The sequence below is a fragment of the Poeciliopsis prolifica genome, unplaced genomic scaffold, assembly GCF_027474105.1.
Source record: "Poeciliopsis prolifica strain line A6 unplaced genomic scaffold, Auburn_PproV2 SCAFFOLD030, whole genome shotgun sequence".
Classification (NCBI taxonomy): domain Eukaryota; kingdom Metazoa; phylum Chordata; class Actinopteri; order Cyprinodontiformes; family Poeciliidae; genus Poeciliopsis; species Poeciliopsis prolifica.
Genome location: NW_026562405.1, coordinates 4,481,418 through 4,503,222, shown reverse-complemented (window position 1 = coordinate 4,503,222; position 21,805 = coordinate 4,481,418). Strand labels below are relative to the sequence as shown.

The following is a 21,805-nucleotide window of genomic DNA, read 5'->3' as shown; positions in this document are numbered from 1 at the left end:
AGAGAGGAGAGGTTTTCTCAAACGTGCATGAAAGATGTTTTTGATGAGGAAATAACATTATAACATGATGAAAAGATCAAAAAAGTTGATTTTACATGAAACTGATACAGAGAAACCAAAACATGACCTGGAGGTTATGGAGCATGGAAAGGTGGTAAAGCACAGTGAAGGCTCATGTTACTGAGGGGAAGCAAGCACTTCTGGATCCAGAAAGATGAGAGATAAAACTGGTTGTATTCTGGCTAAAAATATATAAATAAAAACTTATATAGGTTGAAATAATTGTTTTTATAGAGATGGAGACCTGCAGTTTACTGCGCGCCAGATGCTACAAGCTAGCAGAGCTAAAAACATTACAGTCTCTGATTGGCTGATTCCTCTGATTGGCTGATAGATATAGTGCTTATTAACATCTTTAGTTTTGATCCAAAACGCTCCAGTTGTTCCTGTTTAAACTAAGATCTCAGGGACTCGGCATCCTGTGGAAATTCAGCGACGATCTACTGTCTCCTTTCAATTGTTCAGTTTCAGGACTGAATGTGAAGAATTTCATGGTGAATAAACCCCTGAATGTTCCCGACTCTTCCAGATGTGAGGAACGGCTCGGCGGTCTACTGGGGCGCCGGCGGGGGCTACCAGGTCCTGCTGCTGGACGAGGACAGAGGATGGCTACTGGTTGGAGGGAAAGACCACATTTACCTGCTGAACCCTGACAACCTGGACCAGCCCGTCCACAAGGTGAGGTGTCCAACCTTTCTGAAGGGCGCCGAGTTAAACCATCAGAGCTGCTTGGAGTTCACTATTATTTCTTTTGATAAATAAGATGCAGCAAAGCTCAACTTCTTATCAGTGAAAAAAACTCTGGACTGCTGGTTTATTCATCTCTTTCCTGCTTTCTCCACAGTTTATAAATCTGAATATATTTGAATCGCAACAGGATTAAAGAGATTTCTTGGTTGTGGTTCTTTAAAATATTAAAAGCAATGAATGTTATCTAAATCAATCAATCACATTTTATTTGTACGGCACATTTCAGCACAAAGTTATGCAGCATAGAATCAACAATCAAAACATGACATTAAATCAAGTGTCATTGATAAATTAGTAATTGATCACATTTTAAATCCAGCTCTAAACTGCTGGGGTTTTAGTGGAGATATAAAGGAAGTCAGTGTTTCGGCCGTTTGACAGTTTTCTAGAAGTTTGTTCCAGATTTGTGGTGCACAGAAGCTGAAAGCTCCTCGTTTTGTTCTGGTTCTGGGGAAGCAGAGCAGAACCAGAACCAGAACCTGAGGGGTCTGGAAGGTTAATACAACAGCAGATCTTTAATGTATTGTGGCCCTGTAAATAGATATTAGAAGATAATACTAAAGGAATGAACAACTAACAGTTACTTTCTAACCATGTTTTATACGTTAAACTAAATAAATCCCATCATTTGCAGCTATTAATATTAGCTTTTGCTGTTAATCTGTGGTATATACTATAAACAATTCTGTGTCATAATGCAAGTAGTATTTAGAAATCACCGAACAGATGCTTAATTATAACATTCTAAAATTATGTAGCTAAATTTGATTGAAACTTCATTGTAATTATTTACATTGATCCCGACTTTATATCTGTTTTCCTGATTTCCTGATTTCTAACTCTGCAGCAGATCCACAGGAGAAGTTTGGGAAACCTCTACTAATTATCTTATTTATCTTTAATTTTGGACATTAGCTTTCACGGTTTAAAATTAGCAGGTATTTCCATTCGTGGTTGATTCCTTATTTGCTTTGAATTTAAGTTTATTATTTGGATATTTTCTAAATAATAAACTTTCTCCATCAGATCCACTGGCCTGCAGCTCGAGAACATGTGGAGCACTGCAGGCTGGCAGGCAAGAGCCTGGAGGTAAAAATAACTATAAAAATGTTTATTTATTTCTCACCTCATATTCTGATCATCTTTTTTAGGATTCAAGAAATCTGCTTTCTTCTACTGTTTTCCATGTTTTTCTCAGTGAAACACATTCTGAATGTTCGTATTGTTTGTGTTTGACTTCCAGAGAGATTGTGCCAACTTTGTCCGTTTGCTGCAATCTTTCAATAAAACTCATGTTTACGTTTGTGGCACCGGCGCCTTCCACCCACAGTGCACCTACCTGCAGCTCAGCCAGAACCCAGAGGTACCGATCGTTTGATTATTTACACTTATTTACACTTATTTACCTTTGAACAACATATTGATTAACTGAAAGTTGCATGTCTGCTGTGTTTCGGAGATACGTTTAGCTCATTTGAGGAAAGAGAGGCAATTTTAAAGAGTTTCTGGAAAATAATGAATAAATTATGAAGAAAACGAGAAAATTATACAATGTTGTCATCGTCTAACTGTCACTTGTTTTGTATTACAATAAATAAATAAATTCAATGTAATTTTTTAAAAAAGTGTTTCCAAACAGTTGGAAATTATAGTCTTTAACATGTAACTCATTCTTTGTGTTATAATTAAGCAACAATAAACTATTTTTGTTATTGTGGTTGTAAAATGATCATTTCTGCTTATATCTAAAATATGAAGTAGCAAACAGAAAGTCTATTACCAGTTACAGGCGCAGTCTGAATCGAGAGCAAATTTAACAAAATAACAATTTAACTTAAATGTGTTCAGAAAGAAAATTCAATAAAAACTCAATGTGCAAAATCTCACAAAGCAGAATATACCTGCAGAATATCTATTTTAAAAGTCGCTGGCAAAGAGACATTAATTTATTTTTATTTTCTGTAAACTTTCATTGTGTTTTTCTCTGATGTGCATCAAAATGGAGCCGGAGAATCTTCCTGGTCGTCTCTCATTCTGTGTCCGTCCTGCAGGAGCCGTGGTTCAAGTTGTCCCACGCCGTCGAGTCGGGACGAGGAAAGTGTCCCTTCAGTCCCAGAGAGCCGTTCGCTGCCAGGCTGACCGGTACCACGCACCCGTCCTCTGGGTTTTTCATAGCTTAGTCTGTGATATTTAATTCAATTCAGTTTGTTATAATTAATTTTACAGTGTGTTTGATAGTTAATATTAGTTCAATGTTTAGTTTTTGTTTGTTTTTTATTAGTTGTAGTAGCAGTTTTAGTTTTTAGGTGCTGAACTCAAAAGGCCAAAGTATTGTGATTATGTCTTCGTTGATCGGGTTATGAATACTTGACAGAAGATACCATTTTAAAGAAATGTAACTAATTATTGTGGAACAACAAACTGATTCTGGCATTTTCTCCCAACTACTGCTGTGGCCGTTTCGCAGGCCGGCGTAAGCGCCGCCAGGAGTACGGAGTGCTGAAGCTGACGTAAACTGCTTGTGTTGTATCTTCACATCAGTTCGAAAGGTTGATAAATAGATTCATAAACAAGAAAACAAAGGATATCTATAATTTCAGTATGCTTTAGTTTGTATTATTCACACACAACATAGTTCCACTTAGTTGTTTCCCTCATTAATTACCGTTTTTATTTCTTCAGTTAGTAAAAATGGTTTCCTAATTTCAGTTATTTGTTAATAACGTTGGTTGGGACTCAGTGATCAGATGCACTGCAGTCTTTCTGCATTTTCTGTCACCAGAAAAAATGAGGAAAATGTTTTTTTGTCAGTTTTAGTGAACCAACAGCGATGGTCCTCACAACCACACAGTGTTGACATGATTTTATGTCCTTCTGTCCATATTCTGGTGACAGTAAGCAGCGTGCCGTCCATGGCCTGTCGGGTCGAGGTGTGTGTGGTCCCTGGGAATTATTGCGCTGCTGACGCTGCACTAGACTCACTAAACACAGCGACTTTAGATTCCAGGGGTCAGCTGGAGCTTCATGTTGTCTCCTGGAGGTTTCACAGCTGGACAGCAGAGGACGAAGTGTCTGTCCTCATCTGGATGTCCTTCTGCAACTCACTCCTCCTTTACCGAAGCAACAAACCGCCTGTCGCTTTTCTCCCACGCACAGAAAACTGGTGTCTTCTGTTGAGTTTTAGTGATCAATTTGATGTAATACTTTGGCCTTTATGAATTCTGCACCTGAAGATGATCCCAATTATAGAAAAACTAAAACTACGGTTATAACTAATAAAAAATAAACAAAAACTAAGAAATGTTTAAATAAAAGTAATGACTAAAAACTACCAAACATTGTAAAACTAACTGAATTGCACAAACATGGAAACAAAACAAAACAATAAAGAAAAACCAAAACTATTACAACCTTGGCTGCAGGAAATACCTGAAGAGCCAAAGCAGTTTGTGATGCTAACACCTTCAAAATGCCTCATGACCTTTACCCTGCAGTGACCTTTACCCCGCAGTGACCTTTACCCTGCAGTGAACTTGTTGTTTCTCCCCTCAGATGGTGAACTTTATGCAGGGACCTCGGTCGACTTCATGGGGGCCAACGCGGCGATCTTCCGCTCCTCGGTTCAGGGCAGCAGCCAGCATTACATCCGCACCGAGGCCTACGATCACAACTGGCTTAACGGTGAGCGGCTGCCTCTTCCCATGATGCATTTCTTCATTCTCGCACCGTTTAATGTTAAAGATAGCGGAGAAACTGGAGGCTGCATCAGTTTTCCAACATGAACGCCTCCTGTCCCCCACAGAGCCGGACTTTGTGGGCTCCTTCTCCATTCCTGACACTCACAGTCCAGACGACGATAAAGTTTACTTCTTCTTTAAGGAGAAGGCGGTGGAGGCCGGCCAGTGGGACCAGAGGGTCTACAGCCGGGTGGCTCGGGTCTGCAAGGTAAACAACGCTTCAGTCAAAGCCATATTAGAAGGATAATAAATGTTTTCAATAAAACCCAGATGAATAAAACAATAACATTTCCTCTGATTTCTCATTCATTTTCTGAAGGATTTTCCTGCAGCTCTGACCTTGAAATTTCTGTTTCAGTTTTATAATGAATCTTTATTTGCTTCTCCTTCCTGCAGAATGATGTTGGTGGGAAGAGGAGTCTGATCAACCGCTGGACCACCTTCCTGAAAGCCCGACTGGTCTGCTCTGTTCCCGGCCCGTCGGGAGTCGATACTCACTTCGATGAGCTCGGTAATGCCGACCCATTCTTTCTTCTCGCTCCATCAAAGCTGCAGTTTGTAACTTTTATAAAGAATATGTTTGTTTTTTTTTTTTTTACATATTTGTTAAAACTCTTGCCATGTTGTAACAGTTTATTATGAGACAGGAAAACATGGATGTTCTAAAGCTCCACCCTGAGCTACTATAACCGTCTAAAGAAACGAATCGAGCCCAAACAAAAACAACCAATCAGAGCCAGAAGGAGGGTCTTAGTGCTGTCAGTCACCCTCATGTACTCGCTGCTAATTGTGTAGTGGTGGAAATACAGAAAAAGTTTATCCATCGTCATGCTAACTAGCTTGAGCATTAACAACAGGCTATACTAGCTGTAGTAGCAGAGAGCTAGGTGGGATGTGGAACAAGATGGGGATGAGCAGCGCCTCACAACATTGTGATTGACAGCGTTATGACCTGCCTTTTGGCTCTAATTGGTTGTTTCAAGAAGGGAGAGGAACTTGATAATTTTCTCAGATTTCCTAATACTAAACAACACAGTGATAGTTTAAAAAATATGTAAAAACATATTTCTTTTAAATATTTCAGCATCAATTTATCCTTTCAGAAGAAAACTCAGGATTCTCACTTTTCTTGAAGTTTGTTAACTTTGATATTTCAAACTTTTTTTGATCTTGTCTTTAAAAATGAAAAATTTACATTTAATAAACTGAGTTCAATCAACTAATTTACGGCGAACATAAAGTTATAAAACTTTGCAATCTCGATTTGTCTGTTTTCTTTTAGAGAACATCTTTGTTCTGGAAACCAAGGATCCTCAGAACCCGACCATCTATGGCGTCTTCACCACCTCCAGGTGAGAAACTGCTATAATCATGTCTAAGAGATAAAAACTGGAGAGTTTTTTTAAAACAAAATAAAAGCAGGTGTCTCAAGCTGAAACAGAGAGATAGAAACTAACTAAGTCAAGCCTATAATAAATAATAAAGTAGATTCTTTAGAAGCAGTAGTATTTGTTTGTTGGGAACTTGTTCTCAAAACAACAATAACATCGTTAACGCAATAACGTCTGGGACAATTTATCATTCAGCAAAATGTTTCATTGTGACAAGTTTCTCTATTGGAGTTAATAAATTAATAACATTTTCCTCAAAATAATTTTCCACAAAGATAGAAAATAAACTAGCCATTCCGTTTTTGCAAATAGAAACATCTTCATTTTTAAACCTGAAAATAGAAATTAAATGGTTCTTTAATTTCCTATAGTTTGTAGTAAATGACTTTTTTTTGTTGTAATTAGTGAAATGATCAGTTTTCCTCTTGTTTGTGTTTTGAATAATCTGGTTATAAATGATCTAATCCACCTGCTAGAAGAAACTTCTGCAGATGATCTGACCTCCCGCCGCCCGGCTGGCGCGTGCTCACCCTCCCAGTTCAGGGTCAGAGGTCAGGTCTGGGTGGGTGCCTGGGGTCAAAGATGTAGGGGCCCAGCAGGTTGAGTTTTTCTAACCTTAAAGTAGAAAAGCAGAGCCGCTTCTCTTTCCACTCCCTCCTCCTTTCTAAGTAACTTTAATGCAAATTGTTTTGTACATATTAGTCAAAACTGTCACCAGCTGTGTTATGAGACAGATAATCTTTTAAAAATCGATCTCTTCCTTGAGCTACTACTGCGGTCTGAAGAAATGCAACTCTCCCAACCAAAAACAACCAAGCAGAGCCAGGAGGTGGGTCTTGGCGCTGTCAATAATCCATATGTACTCGCTGCTAGAAGTGCTAATGACAGAAAAACTCTGATGGTGGATAAACTCTGTCATAAGTGTTTATCCACCACCATCAGTGGGCATGCTAACTACCATTAGCATTCATGACAGGCTATGCTAGCTGCAGTTCCACATTGATGGTGATTGACAGCACTAAGACCCGCCTCCTGACTCTGATTGGTTGTTCCTAAAGCAGTTTTTCCACATATTATGTCTCATTTCAAAATGTCACCACATGGTGATAGATTTAATAAATATGTAAATAAATATATATATAAAAAGTCACATTCTTAAACTAATAATTTCTCCATCTTCGTTCAGTTTTATTCTTCTACTGTTTCTCCTGTTATCGTCATTTTGTAAAAAACTATTTAATTTGAGTTTTTCTTGCTGTGTGCTGTTCGGCTTCTCTCCGGTTTGGCGGTTGATCGCCCCGCTGATCAACCGGTCGGTCCTCTCTCTCCACAGCTCCGTCTTCCAGGGATCGGCTGTGTGCGTTTACTCCATGGCGTCCATCCGCGCCGCCTTCAACGGACCGTTTGCCCACAGAGAAGGACCCGACTACCGCTGGGTGGAGTACAAGGGCCGCATCCCGTACCCCAGACCCGGAACGGTGAGTTCAACACACCAACAGCTGGAAGATAACTGCTGCTTTTCCTGGCCGCCATCAGACAGGAGCTGGTGACCCTGCAGGGTGGTGAAGGTCACTTCACAGGCCCAACAGGAAGATAGGAAAACACATCTTTCTGTGGGATACTCCCATTCTCAGGAAGGTAACCACCTAAGGGTGTCCTGCAGTCACAACAACAGCAGAGACACTTTGGGATCACTTGAAAAGAGTGAAGCTGCAAAAAAATAAAAGCCAAAGCCAACTTTATGTATAAGCTCTTTTGAAGCTGCAGAATGTAACTTTTAACTCACTGTATCGCATGAGACAGATAATCTGTGAACAAAATCTATCTCCTACTTCTGCTCCCATTGTTACTAGAAACAATCAGTCAGAGCCATGAGGCGGGTCTGCAGTGGAGCTGAGAGTTAGCAAATGTTAGCTTGTGCTCAGTCCAATTAGCCTAATTAGCATAGCCACCAACGAGGGTGGACAGCAAGTACATATATCACAATATACACATATATATAATTTTTTTATTATGATGTATGAAGTCTCTGAAGTGATGCAGGAACTTTCATAAAAGAAGAATATAAGCTCATAGATATATAAGTTAATGTAAATTTGATTTCTTTGTGGTTGTGGTAGAACTGCCTCACCAGCTTGTAACCCCCAGAATATTTTCCTTTTTCTTGAGTTAAGCTGCCACTTTCAGCCTCACACTCCATCATTTATCCACATATATTGGAAGCTGGATGGCATTTCTGTTTTTGTGAAAAATTAGGAATTTCCTGTGGGATCAGAGTCCAACCTCAGAAAGCTCCTCTGGTCCAACACCGGTTCCTCTGGGACATCACAGCCGCAGCGAGGTCAGAGGTCACTGTGTGCGCGCCGTGTGTCATGGCCGCTCTGCGCGGTGTTTAATCACGCGGTTGAGTGCAGCAGAGGCGAGGCATGTCGGCGATGAGAGCAGCGAATCAGGCAGAATGAAGTCTCACCGCAGAGACAATAATGGCTTCCACATTTCTCACTTCTCTCCTGTGCGGCACGTCTTCCCTCGTTCGCTCCAAGCTGCTTTACACCTTCAATAAATTCATCTGTCCTTCTCTTAGTTTCTCATCTCCATCCTCGTCATGTTTCCTCACTGAGAGGAAATCTGGCTTTATGCACAAATCAGAGACCAGATGGGAGACTGTTTGATGATTTGGGTTTAAATTCTAAGATCAGATGAAAAGTTCACAGCTTAAACACAACTTGTACTTTATTGGATAATTCATTATTGCATGATTAATTAAAATGAGCTCAATAATTTCCATTTCCACGATTTATCATTTTTCTCTTTTTGTACCACAAAAGAGGATGTTAAAGGTCTTCAGTCTGGTGCTTTGGCCTCAACTAGCTTTTATTTTGAAGGACAGTTTTGTTTTGAGAGTCTTCATGATGAATTTGTTATTTGTTGTGTTGTTTATTTATTTTGGATATTTAAAATGTCTTCCAGTTCCTGTGTTAAATATTCTTTGAGAATGTGATCTTGCATTATTATTACTATTATATTTCTCTAAAAGGGTCTCGAAACAACAATATTATTATTTATCACAATAACCTCTGGCATAATTTATCGTCCATTGATATTTGTTATCACATTTTTCTTGGAGTTAATAATCTAATAAGTTAATTTCAATAATTTTCTTCACTCCAAAAAATGTGTTCAGTTTGTTTTTATTTCTAAATATTTTGCTTGGACCGGCTCGCTCCTGGAAGTGGACCCGTCCTGCTGGAAGGGGACCCGTCCTGCTGGAAGTGGACCCGTCCTGCTGGAAGTGGACCCGTCCTGCTGTTTTCCTGATGTTGTCGTCTGTCCTCTCAGTGTCCCAGTGAGACGTACGACGCGCTGCACAAATCCACCAAGGACTTCCCGGATGAGGTGGTGAGCTTCATGCGGCAGCACCAGCTGATGTGGGATCCCGTCCTGCCTCTGGGCGGCCGACCCGTCCTGACCCGGGTCAACTCACCATACCTTCTGAAGAGGGTCGTCGTGGACAGAGTGGAGGCTCAGGACGGACCGTATGACGTCTTACACCTGGGGACAGGTGAGGAAGGATCTTAGACTCTTTATAATGATTAGATGGATCAGATTCTGCTTGTGGTACGTTTTGAACATCTGCAGAAACCTGCTGTCAGAAGCGCTGGTGTCAGATTAAACGGTTCTGGTTCTGTGATGAATGAGAGGTCGTTTAGTGGCTGGTGACAGGCCGAAGGGGAGAGGGCGCAGAGCTGCTCCATATATCTCCTCTAAGTGGATTCCTCTGCTTGACCTTTCACCCCATGAACTGCACATTAACAGCCTGAATAAAACCTGCCCTCTGTTTCACAGAAGAACTGGAAAAATGTCCTGCACTTGTGTTCATGTGTCATGGATTTGCTAGAGATCTTCTTCTGGAGCTCTGATGGTGACTAATGTGTTGGAATCAAACAGCAACAGGTCAGGGAGGGGCGTCTGGTTCAGTTTAAAGCAGGGTGGGGTTCTAAGCTCTGAACATCTCGCAGAGCTTCGATCAGTCAATCATCTGGAGATAATTGTACATGTCTAACATGTTCCTTCCCCATAATGCTTTACTTCATATCTTTGGATTCATACTATTTATAAAATATTTGATCATTAATCGTCTCACCTTGTTCAAAGTGTTTGCTGTAAATCTGCGGTTAAACTGAAGGTCATTATGATTAACAGCTGCTATCCATCGCCGCTGTCGCTTTCCTCATTAAAGTTACACAAAGTAAGTTACACAAAGATCATAAGGTCTGTTTGCAGCACAAACAGACCTTATGATCATTTCTTAGGTGAAATAAACCAGTTACTATCAGCTGCCTGCTTTCAGGCAGGCTTCACTGCTTTACTGTAGAGCTTTGGCTGTTTTGATGTCTGCCATGGTGAAGCAGTTTCGAACAGCGTGACGTCACATGAACAGGATCCTCTCCAGGTTCTCCTTGCAGGCAGGAGCTCCAGGTAGGAGCCGGTTAAGGTGGCTTGGGCGTCTTGTTGGGATGTTTGGGTCTCTGTCCTTATGGCAAGACCCGAAATTTAGCAGCGGATGATGGATGGACAGGCAGATGGATGGATGGTAGAAATGGAGGGATGTGTGAGTTTTTATCCATCCAGCCTGGTGTTTTAAGGAGGCAAACTGCAGGCAACGGGCATCTGGTTCTAAAGTAGAGAGGTCAACGGCTCCCCAGTGCTACCACTCCTGTTTAAGTCTAGGATGTCTCTGGACTGCGGGAGGAACCCAGGAATCCGATGGGGGGAATATTTCATAGCAAAATGTCTTGTTGATATAAGATGTTCTGGACGTGTTAACCCGACCTCCTCGGTTCCCCACACAGGTGGTTTTATGACTTTCTTTATTATTAGTATTCTGACAGATTAATGATCGTTGAGGTTGTCCATAGATGCTCATACTGCACAGGAGTTATAACTTCAACTCTGTTCCCTCATTCCTTTGTTGATCAGCCCTCAAAGTACAAAGTGAAATTTATTGCATAGAAGTCAGTGTTGTCTCCATATAAATAAATCAGCCACAGTGCCGTTTTAAAGGGACGGCATCACATAGGAGCAACTCTTTTAGCGTTACATCATGTTATAATGTTATTCCTTCAACCATGTGCAAAACGCCTGGGTGTACCTAGCTCCGCCTTCCAGGCACAACTCCTCCTCTGAGCTGCAGCTTCAGAGATCCCGCCTCGTGGAGCAGCTCTTCCCCACTCGGCTCCTTCAGACTAGCCACCAGTAATTAGTCTGGTCTGGTGGAACTGTTGAGCTCATTGGAGGAGCTGCTTCTTGATGCGACACATAAAAACATTGTTTCAGGGTTAATAGAGGAGTCATGTTGTGATGACTTCCTGGGCAGGAGTTTTTAAAGAGACAGAGGCCCAATTTCCAGCCTCTAATTCAGGAAGTAAAATTTTCTTTAAGAGATAAATAATATATAACAACTCAATGTAACAGTTACTTGGCTGTGCTATAAAATATTACCATTTGGCTGGAATAAACATAATGCTGCCTCTGTAATGTACGTTAGTCCAAATATTTGTGGAGCTGAAAGGCAAGAGGCACAAAACAAAAAGTTTTTATGTTTTTTACATTGATTTCTTGAAGCGAAGGAATAAAATAAATAAAACCCTCTGTCCAAAATCCAAGCCTTTCTGCAGGATTTCAAAGCAGTGAGTTTGCTGTGACCCAATGTGTGTGTGCATGTCAGAGTTTTTCTCCATCTGGGTTGTTCTTGCTGTGATGTTTTCCAGACGACGGGAAGGTGGTGAAGGCTGTGTCAGTCATCAAAGACAACTGGGAAACAGAGGAGGTGATTCTGGAGGAGCTCACCGTGTTCCAGGTCAGATTATTCAGAACCACAGAGATGCTCGGCGTTGAGGTAACTTCTCTGCAGACTGCTGCAGCTGCACTGGACTTTTAGGGCTGAAAGCTTGTTGCAGTTTCTCCTTGTGCTCCTGTGCCAACCATGCATCGTGTGACCTCCCACATGAGGCCCGCTTCAGGCTCCCAAAGGGACGTTTTAGTCCAGAAAAACACCACTCTTTATAAAACCAGATGGAAGGGCACATATTTCCCAAACTCATCTGTGTGAGAAATTATTTAGGGAGGACAAACTTTTTTTTAAGGATGGAGTAAACCTAGGTGGAAGGTAGATGATTATAGAAGAACAGACCTTAAATGAAAACAGGAACAAACTGATTTCCCGGTCCGGTCGTTTAAACTGCTGCTGATTCCTCAGTTTCCTGCAGATGTGGGTAAAATAGCCTAAAACGTTCACTATAAATAGTAGACAAGAAATTACTGAATTAAGAGTTAAAACATATTTGTTGAGAGTATAAATTATTTAATGTTTAAAAATTACATCATCAGATGCACCAAAATATAAAGTTAAGTGGATTTAATGACCTAAGAAATTATTCAAGAAAATAAAATCATTACAAAATATTTTCAAAATCAATTTCTTTAGCAAAACCTGCAGGTGTGTGTGTGTGTGTGTGGTGACGTTCTTGGTTAAAATATTATTTGTTTTGCATCATTTCATAATGGAAAATTATTCAAGGATAATAAAAATAATCATAATATCACTTTTTTCTCAAGTAAATGTAAAGAGTTACTGCCCATCTCTGGTTTTCCGCTGAGTCAGAGAACAGCCAGATCATTGTTAAAATACCCCCGGCCCTTCACCTCAGAGAGGTCAAAGGTCGCCAACTCCTTTTGTCAAACACTGAAACAAGTCAGTGACCCAGAAAAATGGAGCAGTGGGGAAACTTTAGGCTTCAGAAGAAGAAGAAAGGGACTCATTTGATTTCTAATCTCTGTAGGTTTCTTGACCCGCAGTCAGTCGTCGTATTTTATGTTGCATTCCTCGACCGCCGCCCGCCTGAAAGATGGCTGCTGTTAAAGAAACTCAAACAAACTCAGGCGGGATCATGTCAAACCAACGGGTCGGCTTTTATTCCTGCAGGTCCGACCTCAGTCATAGTTTGAAGGATTCATTTCAAATTCATGATGTCAAACCAACAAGTTAGAATCACGAGACTTTGTACCTCAAATAGTGAATTATTTAGCAAATTAGATTCAAATTGGACTTTTCCTGTTTGGTGTTTACATTTTTTATTGGTGTCATTGATGTCCTTCAATAGTTTTAATGCAATTAATATAACAATAAAATTAAAGTAATAACTCCTTAGCCAAAACTAATGAACAGAAGTGGTCTCAACTCACATCCCTGTGGGACACCAGACATAATTTATTAAAACATTTATTACATTTTTTCACATTTCAGTTTGGAAAGCTGAAATGATTTAACCTCAACATCACTCTTATTGTTATCACGTCGAACATATTTTTAATTTTTCTTTGGTATTTTTTGACCCTACAGATTCCGACTCCCATCCTGAGCATGGAGCTGTCGACCAAACGGGTTGGTGTCACTTTCTCTTCATGTTTTGACCTGCAAACCTCTTTAAATGAGCAGGATTTTTCTTTTTTGTTTTTAACGAAACCAAGCAGTTATTTAAAGTCAGAAAAAGTTGGGCTTGAGGTTCTACCACTTAAATCATTCAGACTGAATCTGGTTAAAAAAGGTTTTTTGTTCAATTTTGTCTGTTTTTCTGGAGGAAGCTAAACAATATAAAAAATAAAATGAAGAGTTAGATGAGTTGCAATTATTTTTTCTCTTGCATTTGGGTATCAGAGAAAATGCTTCTATTTGATTCAAACATGATTTCATGTGAGAAGCACATTTAGTTGTCAGCCAGTTCAGCTAGAAAAGACAAAACATCCCAGATTTGGGAAGAAGAACAGAGGAAGCGAGGGATTCAGGTCAGTAATCAGGATGATGAAGTGAGAGAAAACTGAACACAGATGTGGAGAATTAAAACCTCAGCAGCGTAATGAACCTGAGCTCGTGTGCTTTCCTCTTGCAGGAGCAGCTGTACGTGTGCAGTGAGCTCGGCCTGGTCCAGTTGGGGCTGCAGAGGTGTGAGCTCTACGGGTCCGACTGCGCCGAGTGCTGCCTGGCCAGAGACCCGTACTGCTCCTGGGACGGGCAGAACTGCTCCAGATACTTCCCCACCAGCAGGAGGTAGAGACGCTCAGTCAGGCCTGAGGTCACCAGCTGTCCCCAACGTTAAACCAGCAATTTCTATTCACAAACACTAGATGGCAGTCTTCTCCTTATTAACCTAGATCTAGATCGGTCTTTCTCAAACTGGCGCCCCCTCGTGGTCTACAAGGTACTGCATGTAAACAACAGTTTATTTGCCGGGATTTGAGTTTAAGGGGCAGGAAGCTGGTTAAAAATAACAATAAATAAGTGGCTTAAAACAGGGTCACTTAGAAGCAAAGCTGAAGATACCAGTGGAAAGAAAACAGTTCTGTTATTGATGATGAATTGTAGAAACTCGACTCATATTCTGATTTGTTTGCGTATCAGGCGAGCTCGCAGACAGGATGTGAAGTATGGAGACCCCTGGAGTCAGTGTCCAGTCACTGAGGAAGGTAAAGATCTACAGCTAAACTCCACATCATCCACTTCATGTCACATTTAGTTTGATGAAGCTGATCTGAAAACAACAAGATGATCAGATCAGATCGTCTCCAGTTTTCTGTTTAAATCACTGAGTTTCAATCTGATCAATATTGGACTTTTTAGTTCACTGAGATCTTCATCGTGAAGACGAGACACACCAGACAGAAGAGTTTGAGTTTCTTACAGATCCTCTGAAACGCTCTGCTTTGAGAAAGCCTCACAGGTTATCCAGAACCTGATTTGGTTCGGAAGAAGCAAATCTTCTCCTGAGAAGATCTCCTCTTACAAACTGGACACTCTCTTGCTGGTTTCTCTCTCCACCAGCTCTTCAGACATTCCTTACAGAAGCTGTGGTCACACAGAACAACTGGATCCTTAAAGACGTCCTGACAGCAGAGATCCTCCTGTAATCACATCGTCGCACAACACAGAAAGTTAAACCCAGAAACCAGTTTCCCCCCTGCTGAAACTTTCTTCTCTTACTTTCACTTTGGTTTCCTTGTTTTTCCTCCTGCAGCAGTCAGTGTCTCAGCTGATGAATCTTGAGCCACATATGTGGCACCCTTTAAGGGATTTTTTTTGTTGCATCTACAAATTTAGAAAAGCACTATGGCTGCCTTCTCAAACCTCCAGTCAGTGTTGGTAGACGGTCGCTTGTACCTGATTGTGTTGGAGGTTTCTTCCTGTTAAAAGGCAGTTTTCCTCTCCACTCTCGCTACATGCATGTTCAGTACGAGGCATTGCTGTAACCAACGACACAATGCAAACAATTTTTCTACCTTCTCTTAGATAAACTTTTTAAATAACTGAATAATTAATTAAGTGTACTGTTTGAGGTTTAGAATTTATTGGAATGTATGTATGATTAAATTGAAAGAATATTTTTGTAATTATTTAATTATGTTTGCTGTTTTTTCGTCAGACTCCGACTCGGTGGAGGTGAAGGTGGTGTACGGGGTCGAGGGAAACTCCACGTTCCTGGAGTGCGCTCCTCGGTCGCTGCAGGCTGAGCTCCGCTGGACGGTGCGGCGCTCAGAGAGTCAGCAGAAAGCCGTCAGTCAGGTGTGCATTCAACACCGCAGGTCTGACCTTTGACACGTTTACCTGCTTCCACCAAGGCTCCTCCTGCACATTAGCTCTGGTTTGATGAACCTCTTTGTCTGCAGATGATTTTCTCAAACATCAAATGAGCCAAAGCTTTCTTTAAAATGAAGGGTTGTAGTTTTGTGGTTTAGAAATTCAATAAAAGCTTTTAAAATATCCCAAATAAATTCATGATCAGTCTGCAGTGACAGATAATTTAACGGTGAGCCAAGAGAAAGTTGCCAGTTATGACATGGTGACTTAATATGACCTCGACGCGCCTCCACATGCTTTGAGAGACACTTGTCTTTGAGAGACACCTGTCCAACTCACCTGAAGTTAGTAATAAAGACGACGAAGGTGAAATGAGCTGAACTCTAACATCTTCCTCTGCTCTGGTCCTCTCAGCTCCCGCTCAGTGACGATGACCGCTTCCTGAGCATGAAGCGAGGGTTGCTGGTTCAACGCCTGGAGCTGACTGACGCCGGCTTATACACCTGCACCAGCCAGGACCACTCTTACAGCCAGGTCCTGGGCCGGTACCGACTTCACATCATCCCCAACCGCAGCCTGCATCTGGCCCGCTACCTGCAGAACCTCAGTCCCAACCTGCCGGACCTCCTGAGCCTGGTGAGGACCGGCCCGGCCGGAGGAGGAGCCGCCGGGTTTCTGGGTCAGTCTGAGGCCGCTCCTCTGCCGCCACACAGGAACTCATGGCCGCCTCCTCCGAGGAGCTACAAAGACCTGCAGATGGTGGGAAGTCAGAGCGTGGACGAGTACTGCGAGAAACTGTGGTACCGAGAGAAACGCAAGCAGCAGAAACTTCTGAAGCTGAAACAGGAGAACCGGAAGGCGCGGGTCAGGAGGAACAACCCGCCTGACGTCCCTCTTTAATCCGCCAGACAACCCAGACTTTTGAAGGACAACAGATCCTGGATGGAGATGGGAAGTAATGCAACGTCAATTATTCAGATGTTAAAAAGGGATTTAATGCATCAGGTCATACTTGTCTTCAAGTTTTTCTCCAGCCATTCCTTAAACCCCAGAAGTGAATCTGATCTTTTTTCTAGAACCAAATGTAGATTGTTTCAGTTTTCTCCTCACTCAGGCCTCACATATTGCTTCCATCACTGCTGCTGATTTCTGTGGAAAACCTGCTGCAAAAAACTAAACAGTTTCCTAAAAACAACAAATCTTAATACAAAACTTTTATTTTGAAAGTCCAATTAAAACCTCTTCCTGTTGGCTGAATCACAGAGAAAACATGACTTTTGAATAAATGAGATCAATGAGAAAAATCTGTTAAGAGATTCAGTCAGAACATTTTCCTCCTTCTAACATTTAGAAACTGTTTTTGTTCCTGTTCTGAAAATAAACGCAGGATTTCCTCCATTTCCATCAGAATCAGGACCAAACTGTTGGACTTTCTAACTTATACACTGTTGGATTTTATTAAACATTTCATAATAAGCTAAGTAGTCGTTGCTTTTCTAATAAACACATTTTGAAACAACAAATCAAAACCTATTCCTCATTAATTATAATAAACATTTTTTACCCACAACTTTAACTGCAGAATCTAGAACCAGTTTATAAACTTCATATTGATCTAAACGCTGTTTTCTACATGAACATGAGTTTGTTCTGATCTCTTTCATGCTGTGGAGGAAATAAAAGTCTGAGTGACCATGAAAACACGCAGTGGGCCGTGCAGAACCCCTGCAGAACCCCTGCATGAGGCTGTTCCTCTTCCACGAGATTTTAGCTGATTTTCTGTCGTGGAGTTTTCAGATGTAAAACTGAGTCATGCTGTTTTTTGTCTGAGAATAAACCACAATATCTGACATTTAGAGTCTAATAAACTCAAATATATATGAATATATGTGAATTATGTGTTTGTCTTGTTCATATTTATGGTTCCAGTTCATCAGGATCAATTTGTACGTTACCTTGGACTCGCTGATGAGTTTTATTTCAGTAGTTGGAGTAGTTCAGAACCTAAAAAATAATTTTTAGAATATTTTTTATTTCAAACCCAGCTGAAGCTCTTTTGGAAAACCTGGGGTTCTGGTCCTGAAACCCAGAACTGTTTGTGTAATTCAGACGGGATAGAAGCTGCTGTCTATTGAAAGCTCAAGAATAAAGAACCAACATAAATGACCTGCTGTGTTTCTGGGTTTACAGAAAACACAGTTTGTTGATGCAAAATCTGCCGGTTATTTGCGAAAGTATTTCACCTGGGTGTATATGTAGTTTAGGAATGTGCACAGATCTACACTAGGTGGTGTTGGAGCTCCTGCCTGTTTTCACTGATCACCTGAATATTGGTAACATACTGGTGCTAATGGTATTACCAATTATGGTAAGTCACTTCAATGACCCACTGAACACAATAGGAAATCTCAAAACTATTCACATTTGTGTTGTGAATCAGAAAAGCTCCTCTGTCCAAAATAAAACACGGGAGAATGTGAAAAAGTGCAATAAAAGAAAAAGAAATCATCTAGTTGATAGCAGTTTTATCTACCAAAGATGACCTTCCAGTTATCATTACTAATAATACTCTAATTCCCAAAAGCAGTGAATTTTAGGTCTTCATAATCTGTAAACCATAATTATGAGTATTACAAGCGATGAAGATTTTAAATATTTCAGTATGAAATGAAGTGAAAAACCATCTGCAGACGTAAAAACCCGACTCTTCGTATTACTTGTGTTATATCAGATCTCTCTTGTTGAGTCCATGAATCAAACTTATACAAGACACTCAAACACATGAAATCAGTCATTTCCATTCACACACTCGATGTGTCCAGGCGACCACTTAATAATCGCAAAAATAAACATGAAGACTGAAAACATGACAGTGTGAAGAACTAAATGTTCTGTTTTGGGTTTTTATGTTGGAAATTGTTTTTTTTTTGGCATTAAATCCTGATTCTCTGCTCTGTTGGCTCATGGAAATGTTGTTGCGTTGTTGCGACAGACTAACTTTTTTCAAATTCAATTAATTTTTTTTTTTTTTTTACATTTTCAACAGTGAAATTAAATGTCGCAACTCATTAAATCCAGATTCTTCAAGAGTTTTTGTAGATTGTGACGGCTGAAAGACCTCCTGATGGCTTTCAGGAGGGCTGAAAGCCATCAGGTATCTGTTAATAAGCCCGTCGGTATCCGGCAACGTAGCCATCAAAACGCGTTTCCTGTCGGTGTGAAGCGACGTCTTGGTCTCTACTAAGAAACTTAAACTAGTCCCTTTTTCCTAGAACAGGCAAAGCAGCTCCGTAGATCTGCTTTGCCTGATCTACGGCAAATTAAGCTCCTTATTTGCTGTATCCTCTTTTTATCTCTTAATATTATTAACCTCGAAACATTTTGACTATCCAAACAGCTGTCTGGTGTTTTCTACTGAAATCATTTATTTTATTTTTGTAGATTTGGACTAAAGGGTTCTGCTGGTTTGTCTGCTTCCTGTGCGTTTGTCTCGTCCAGGATGGGGAATAAAGTTCTGGTTCAGGATCAGCTGAGGTCCAGCAGAACCTCTGGAGCTGCTAATCGCTGAGTTGGTCGCTCTCTGAGAGGCTAACGGCTCTGATGATGGACTCCATGGCGGCTTCAGGTCCCAGAATCCTCAGCAGGCTCTGAAAGGCCTCTGCAGCGCCGCCCCCTGCTGGCTGACTGGGGAACATCTGCAGAGCTGAACACAAACAACAATTAGCATCGAGAAACCGTTTCTTTCCTGTTGCTTTTAGAAACAGATCAGATTTTCAATGCATCAAAACTAAAAACTCCTCCCATTTCTTGGTCCATAAAGGATTTTTCTTAGCTAAATACAAATCAGAGTACAAGTTCAAATTTTTGATACATTAAAACTTCTTCCTCTGTCAAAACTGCAATTAATTTTTTATACATTAAATGATTACTGGTTTATTTTATTTTTGTAGATTTGGACTAAAGAGTTCCAAACCTCAGGGAAATAATAACAATGTCAAAGTGCTACAACATAACAATAAAAGCATAAATACAAAAAACAATGTTTTACAGAAAGCAAGATCCATGGCTCTCAGGTGTCTCCAAAACAACTTTCCCTCCTCCGACACACTGGGTAAAAATATAATCAAGAACTCCAGTAGGAAGCAGCTTCATCAGTAAAATTATGACATTGACCTCATTTCTGTAAAATGCATCTGTAAGTCACAGAATTATTTCTGTGACTTACAGAAATAATTCAGCGACCTCTCCCAGGCAGGAAGACACATGTGATTATTTATCTGTGATAAATATCATCATCTGTGATTATTTATTTTGAGCCTTTAAAGTTGAAACGAACCACGATGTTAGCAGAAATAGGAGCCTGCAGTCAAACTCAGGGCTGAGCTTTCTCATGGCAGAAAGATTCACCTGGAAAAATTACATTTTTAGCTATTGGAGTAACACTTAAGAGAAATTGATTTAATCAAAGAACATTATGAATGTGTGTGTAGAGCTGCACTGATTACAGTTTTATGACCGATTCCTGGTTACTGATCTTTAAAGACCTGCAGATTTTGATCTTGGCTGATATGAAGTTTTTTTGTCTAAAATGTCACTAAATGTAGCAAGAAAGATGATGAGTTGATAACAGTGAACATTGTGAAGTGGAAACGTTCAGACGTGACCTGGTGGGCCAGTCTGTCAGTCAAACCTTCACTGCAGAGCAGAAAAGGAGAAAGGCTGATTTATAAACCTTTGCTACCGAAGATAAGATTATGGGATAAAATGGGATTCAACAGAAATCAACTGGTTGACAAATCAATTGGCCAATAAATGTGTCTTATTATACATGCATATAATGTAAATAGTGCTACCAGAGATGCAACAAGTTTATAGTGTGAAAGATCTAATAATCGGGCTGCTGATTGCAGCCGGTCCACATTGTTAGCAGAACTAGAGGCCCCCAAACCACATTTCACTGAGGGCCCCATGGAGGCTGGGGCCGGCCCTGGGGCTCAGGATGACACCTGCACTTCAGGTAGATGTCCTATCCTGTTCTCACCTTTCTCTGGGATCTTTGACAGCAGCTGGATCTTGGGAGTGACGGCGCCCCCTGTGGAAACATCCATGCACCAGTGAACGAAGAAGCCGCAGCTGCAAACAGAAACAGAGACGAGTTCAGAGGCGGATCGGCTCTGGTTCTGGAGGTTTTCTGCCAGGATGAGAGGATCTCTACCCTGGAAGCTCGGGATGATTCAAGGTCATGACCTCTGAGCCGCAGCCTTCGGGGAGAGAAACGATGGAGGGAAATTTCTCCTGCAGACGAAAGAAAAGGTCGGAGGTAAAGTTATTATGGTCAACTGAAAGTAAGTAATGAAAAGTGAAACTGAGGAAACATTTTTGTTAACTGAAATAAATAAAAACAGTAATTAATGGGGGAAAACTATGGCTAACTAAACCGGTGGCTACTGATTTTAATCTTACAGGAGTACAAAACCAAAAAAATGGATTTAGAAGCCATGCTACTTTAATCATTTGAATGTAACATCAGCTGAAAAACAGTAAATATATTACTTTTTTTATGCATATATGGAACATCGCAAACATTCAAACAATCATTGAACAATGATGCTCTGGTTTTGTTGTTCCAGCTGCCTCCTGCACGGGGCGCCTGCATCCAGATGTCTGGAGGAACAATCAGGACTAAGAGGCTCTCCCATCAAACTGACAGTTTCATCAGCAGCAGCTTTAAATCATCTAATTCTGTGAATATTCAGTCGCTGCACTGAAGCAGCCTGAAGGGGGCGCCACACACTGACGAAATGAGTCCGTATCATCACCTGTTGTCATCAAAGTACCCCCCAAAAAAAGTGTTGAAAAGTAGCACAACTTCAACATATACTTTCTAAAAGTAAAAAGTTGCCATCCAAGAAAATTCTCCAGTAAGAGTAGAAAAGTATTTGGTCTAAAGTCTAATCAAGTACTGAGCAACTAATCAAATTATTATTTAACATTTAAAAATGACACAATTAGATAAACCAAAATGTAAAGCTAAGTGGAAATGTTATTTTTAGGACAAATGTGAAAATGATTCATATATATGAAAATAAAACTAAAAGAAATCAGGCAAATCAATTTCTTTCAATGAAAAGTTTAAACAAAAACTGCAGGTGTGTGTGTCTGTGTCTGGTGGATTTTTGGTTAAAACTTGTTTTTCATCCAGAAATTTTACTCAAGTACTTCTATAAGTACTTTAA

The 21,805-nt window shown here is 40.6% G+C and overlaps 2 protein-coding genes across 3 annotated transcripts in view; one reads left to right on the top strand and one right to left on the bottom strand.

Annotated features, from left to right (window-relative positions):
• Positions 1 to 17,453, top strand: part of si:dkey-49n23.1 (semaphorin-3D) — a 38,274-nt gene extending 20,821 nt beyond the window's left edge. The window contains exons 3-18 of the mRNA XM_055050129.1: positions 590 to 738; positions 1,837 to 1,899; positions 2,054 to 2,173; positions 2,862 to 2,952; positions 4,363 to 4,491; positions 4,613 to 4,755; positions 4,944 to 5,058; positions 5,830 to 5,899; positions 7,272 to 7,416; positions 9,278 to 9,500; positions 11,710 to 11,798; positions 13,341 to 13,382; positions 13,888 to 14,045; positions 14,397 to 14,461; positions 15,415 to 15,554; positions 15,984 to 17,453. Coding sequence (XP_054906104.1) covers positions 590 to 738; positions 1,837 to 1,899; positions 2,054 to 2,173; positions 2,862 to 2,952; positions 4,363 to 4,491; positions 4,613 to 4,755; positions 4,944 to 5,058; positions 5,830 to 5,899; positions 7,272 to 7,416; positions 9,278 to 9,500; positions 11,710 to 11,798; positions 13,341 to 13,382; positions 13,888 to 14,045; positions 14,397 to 14,461; positions 15,415 to 15,554; positions 15,984 to 16,469 — 2,228 coding nt within the window. The 3' untranslated portion in view covers positions 16,470 to 17,453. The remainder of the gene's footprint in view (positions 1 to 589; positions 739 to 1,836; positions 1,900 to 2,053; positions 2,174 to 2,861; positions 2,953 to 4,362; positions 4,492 to 4,612; positions 4,756 to 4,943; positions 5,059 to 5,829; positions 5,900 to 7,271; positions 7,417 to 9,277; positions 9,501 to 11,709; positions 11,799 to 13,340; positions 13,383 to 13,887; positions 14,046 to 14,396; positions 14,462 to 15,414; positions 15,555 to 15,983) is intronic.
• An 823-nt stretch (positions 17,454 to 18,276) lies between these two features.
• Positions 18,277 to 21,805, bottom strand: part of cenpp (centromere protein P) — a 79,682-nt gene continuing 76,153 nt past the window's right edge. For both annotated transcript variants that reach the window (XM_055050171.1, XM_055050172.1), the window contains exons 7-9: positions 20,785 to 20,864; positions 20,611 to 20,702; positions 18,277 to 19,272 (exon numbers count right to left, since the gene is read on the bottom strand). In XM_055050171.1, the coding sequence (XP_054906146.1) occupies positions 19,127 to 19,272; positions 20,611 to 20,702; positions 20,785 to 20,864 (318 nt within the window). In that variant the 3' untranslated portion in view covers positions 18,277 to 19,126. The remainder of the gene's footprint in view (positions 19,273 to 20,610; positions 20,703 to 20,784; positions 20,865 to 21,805) is intronic.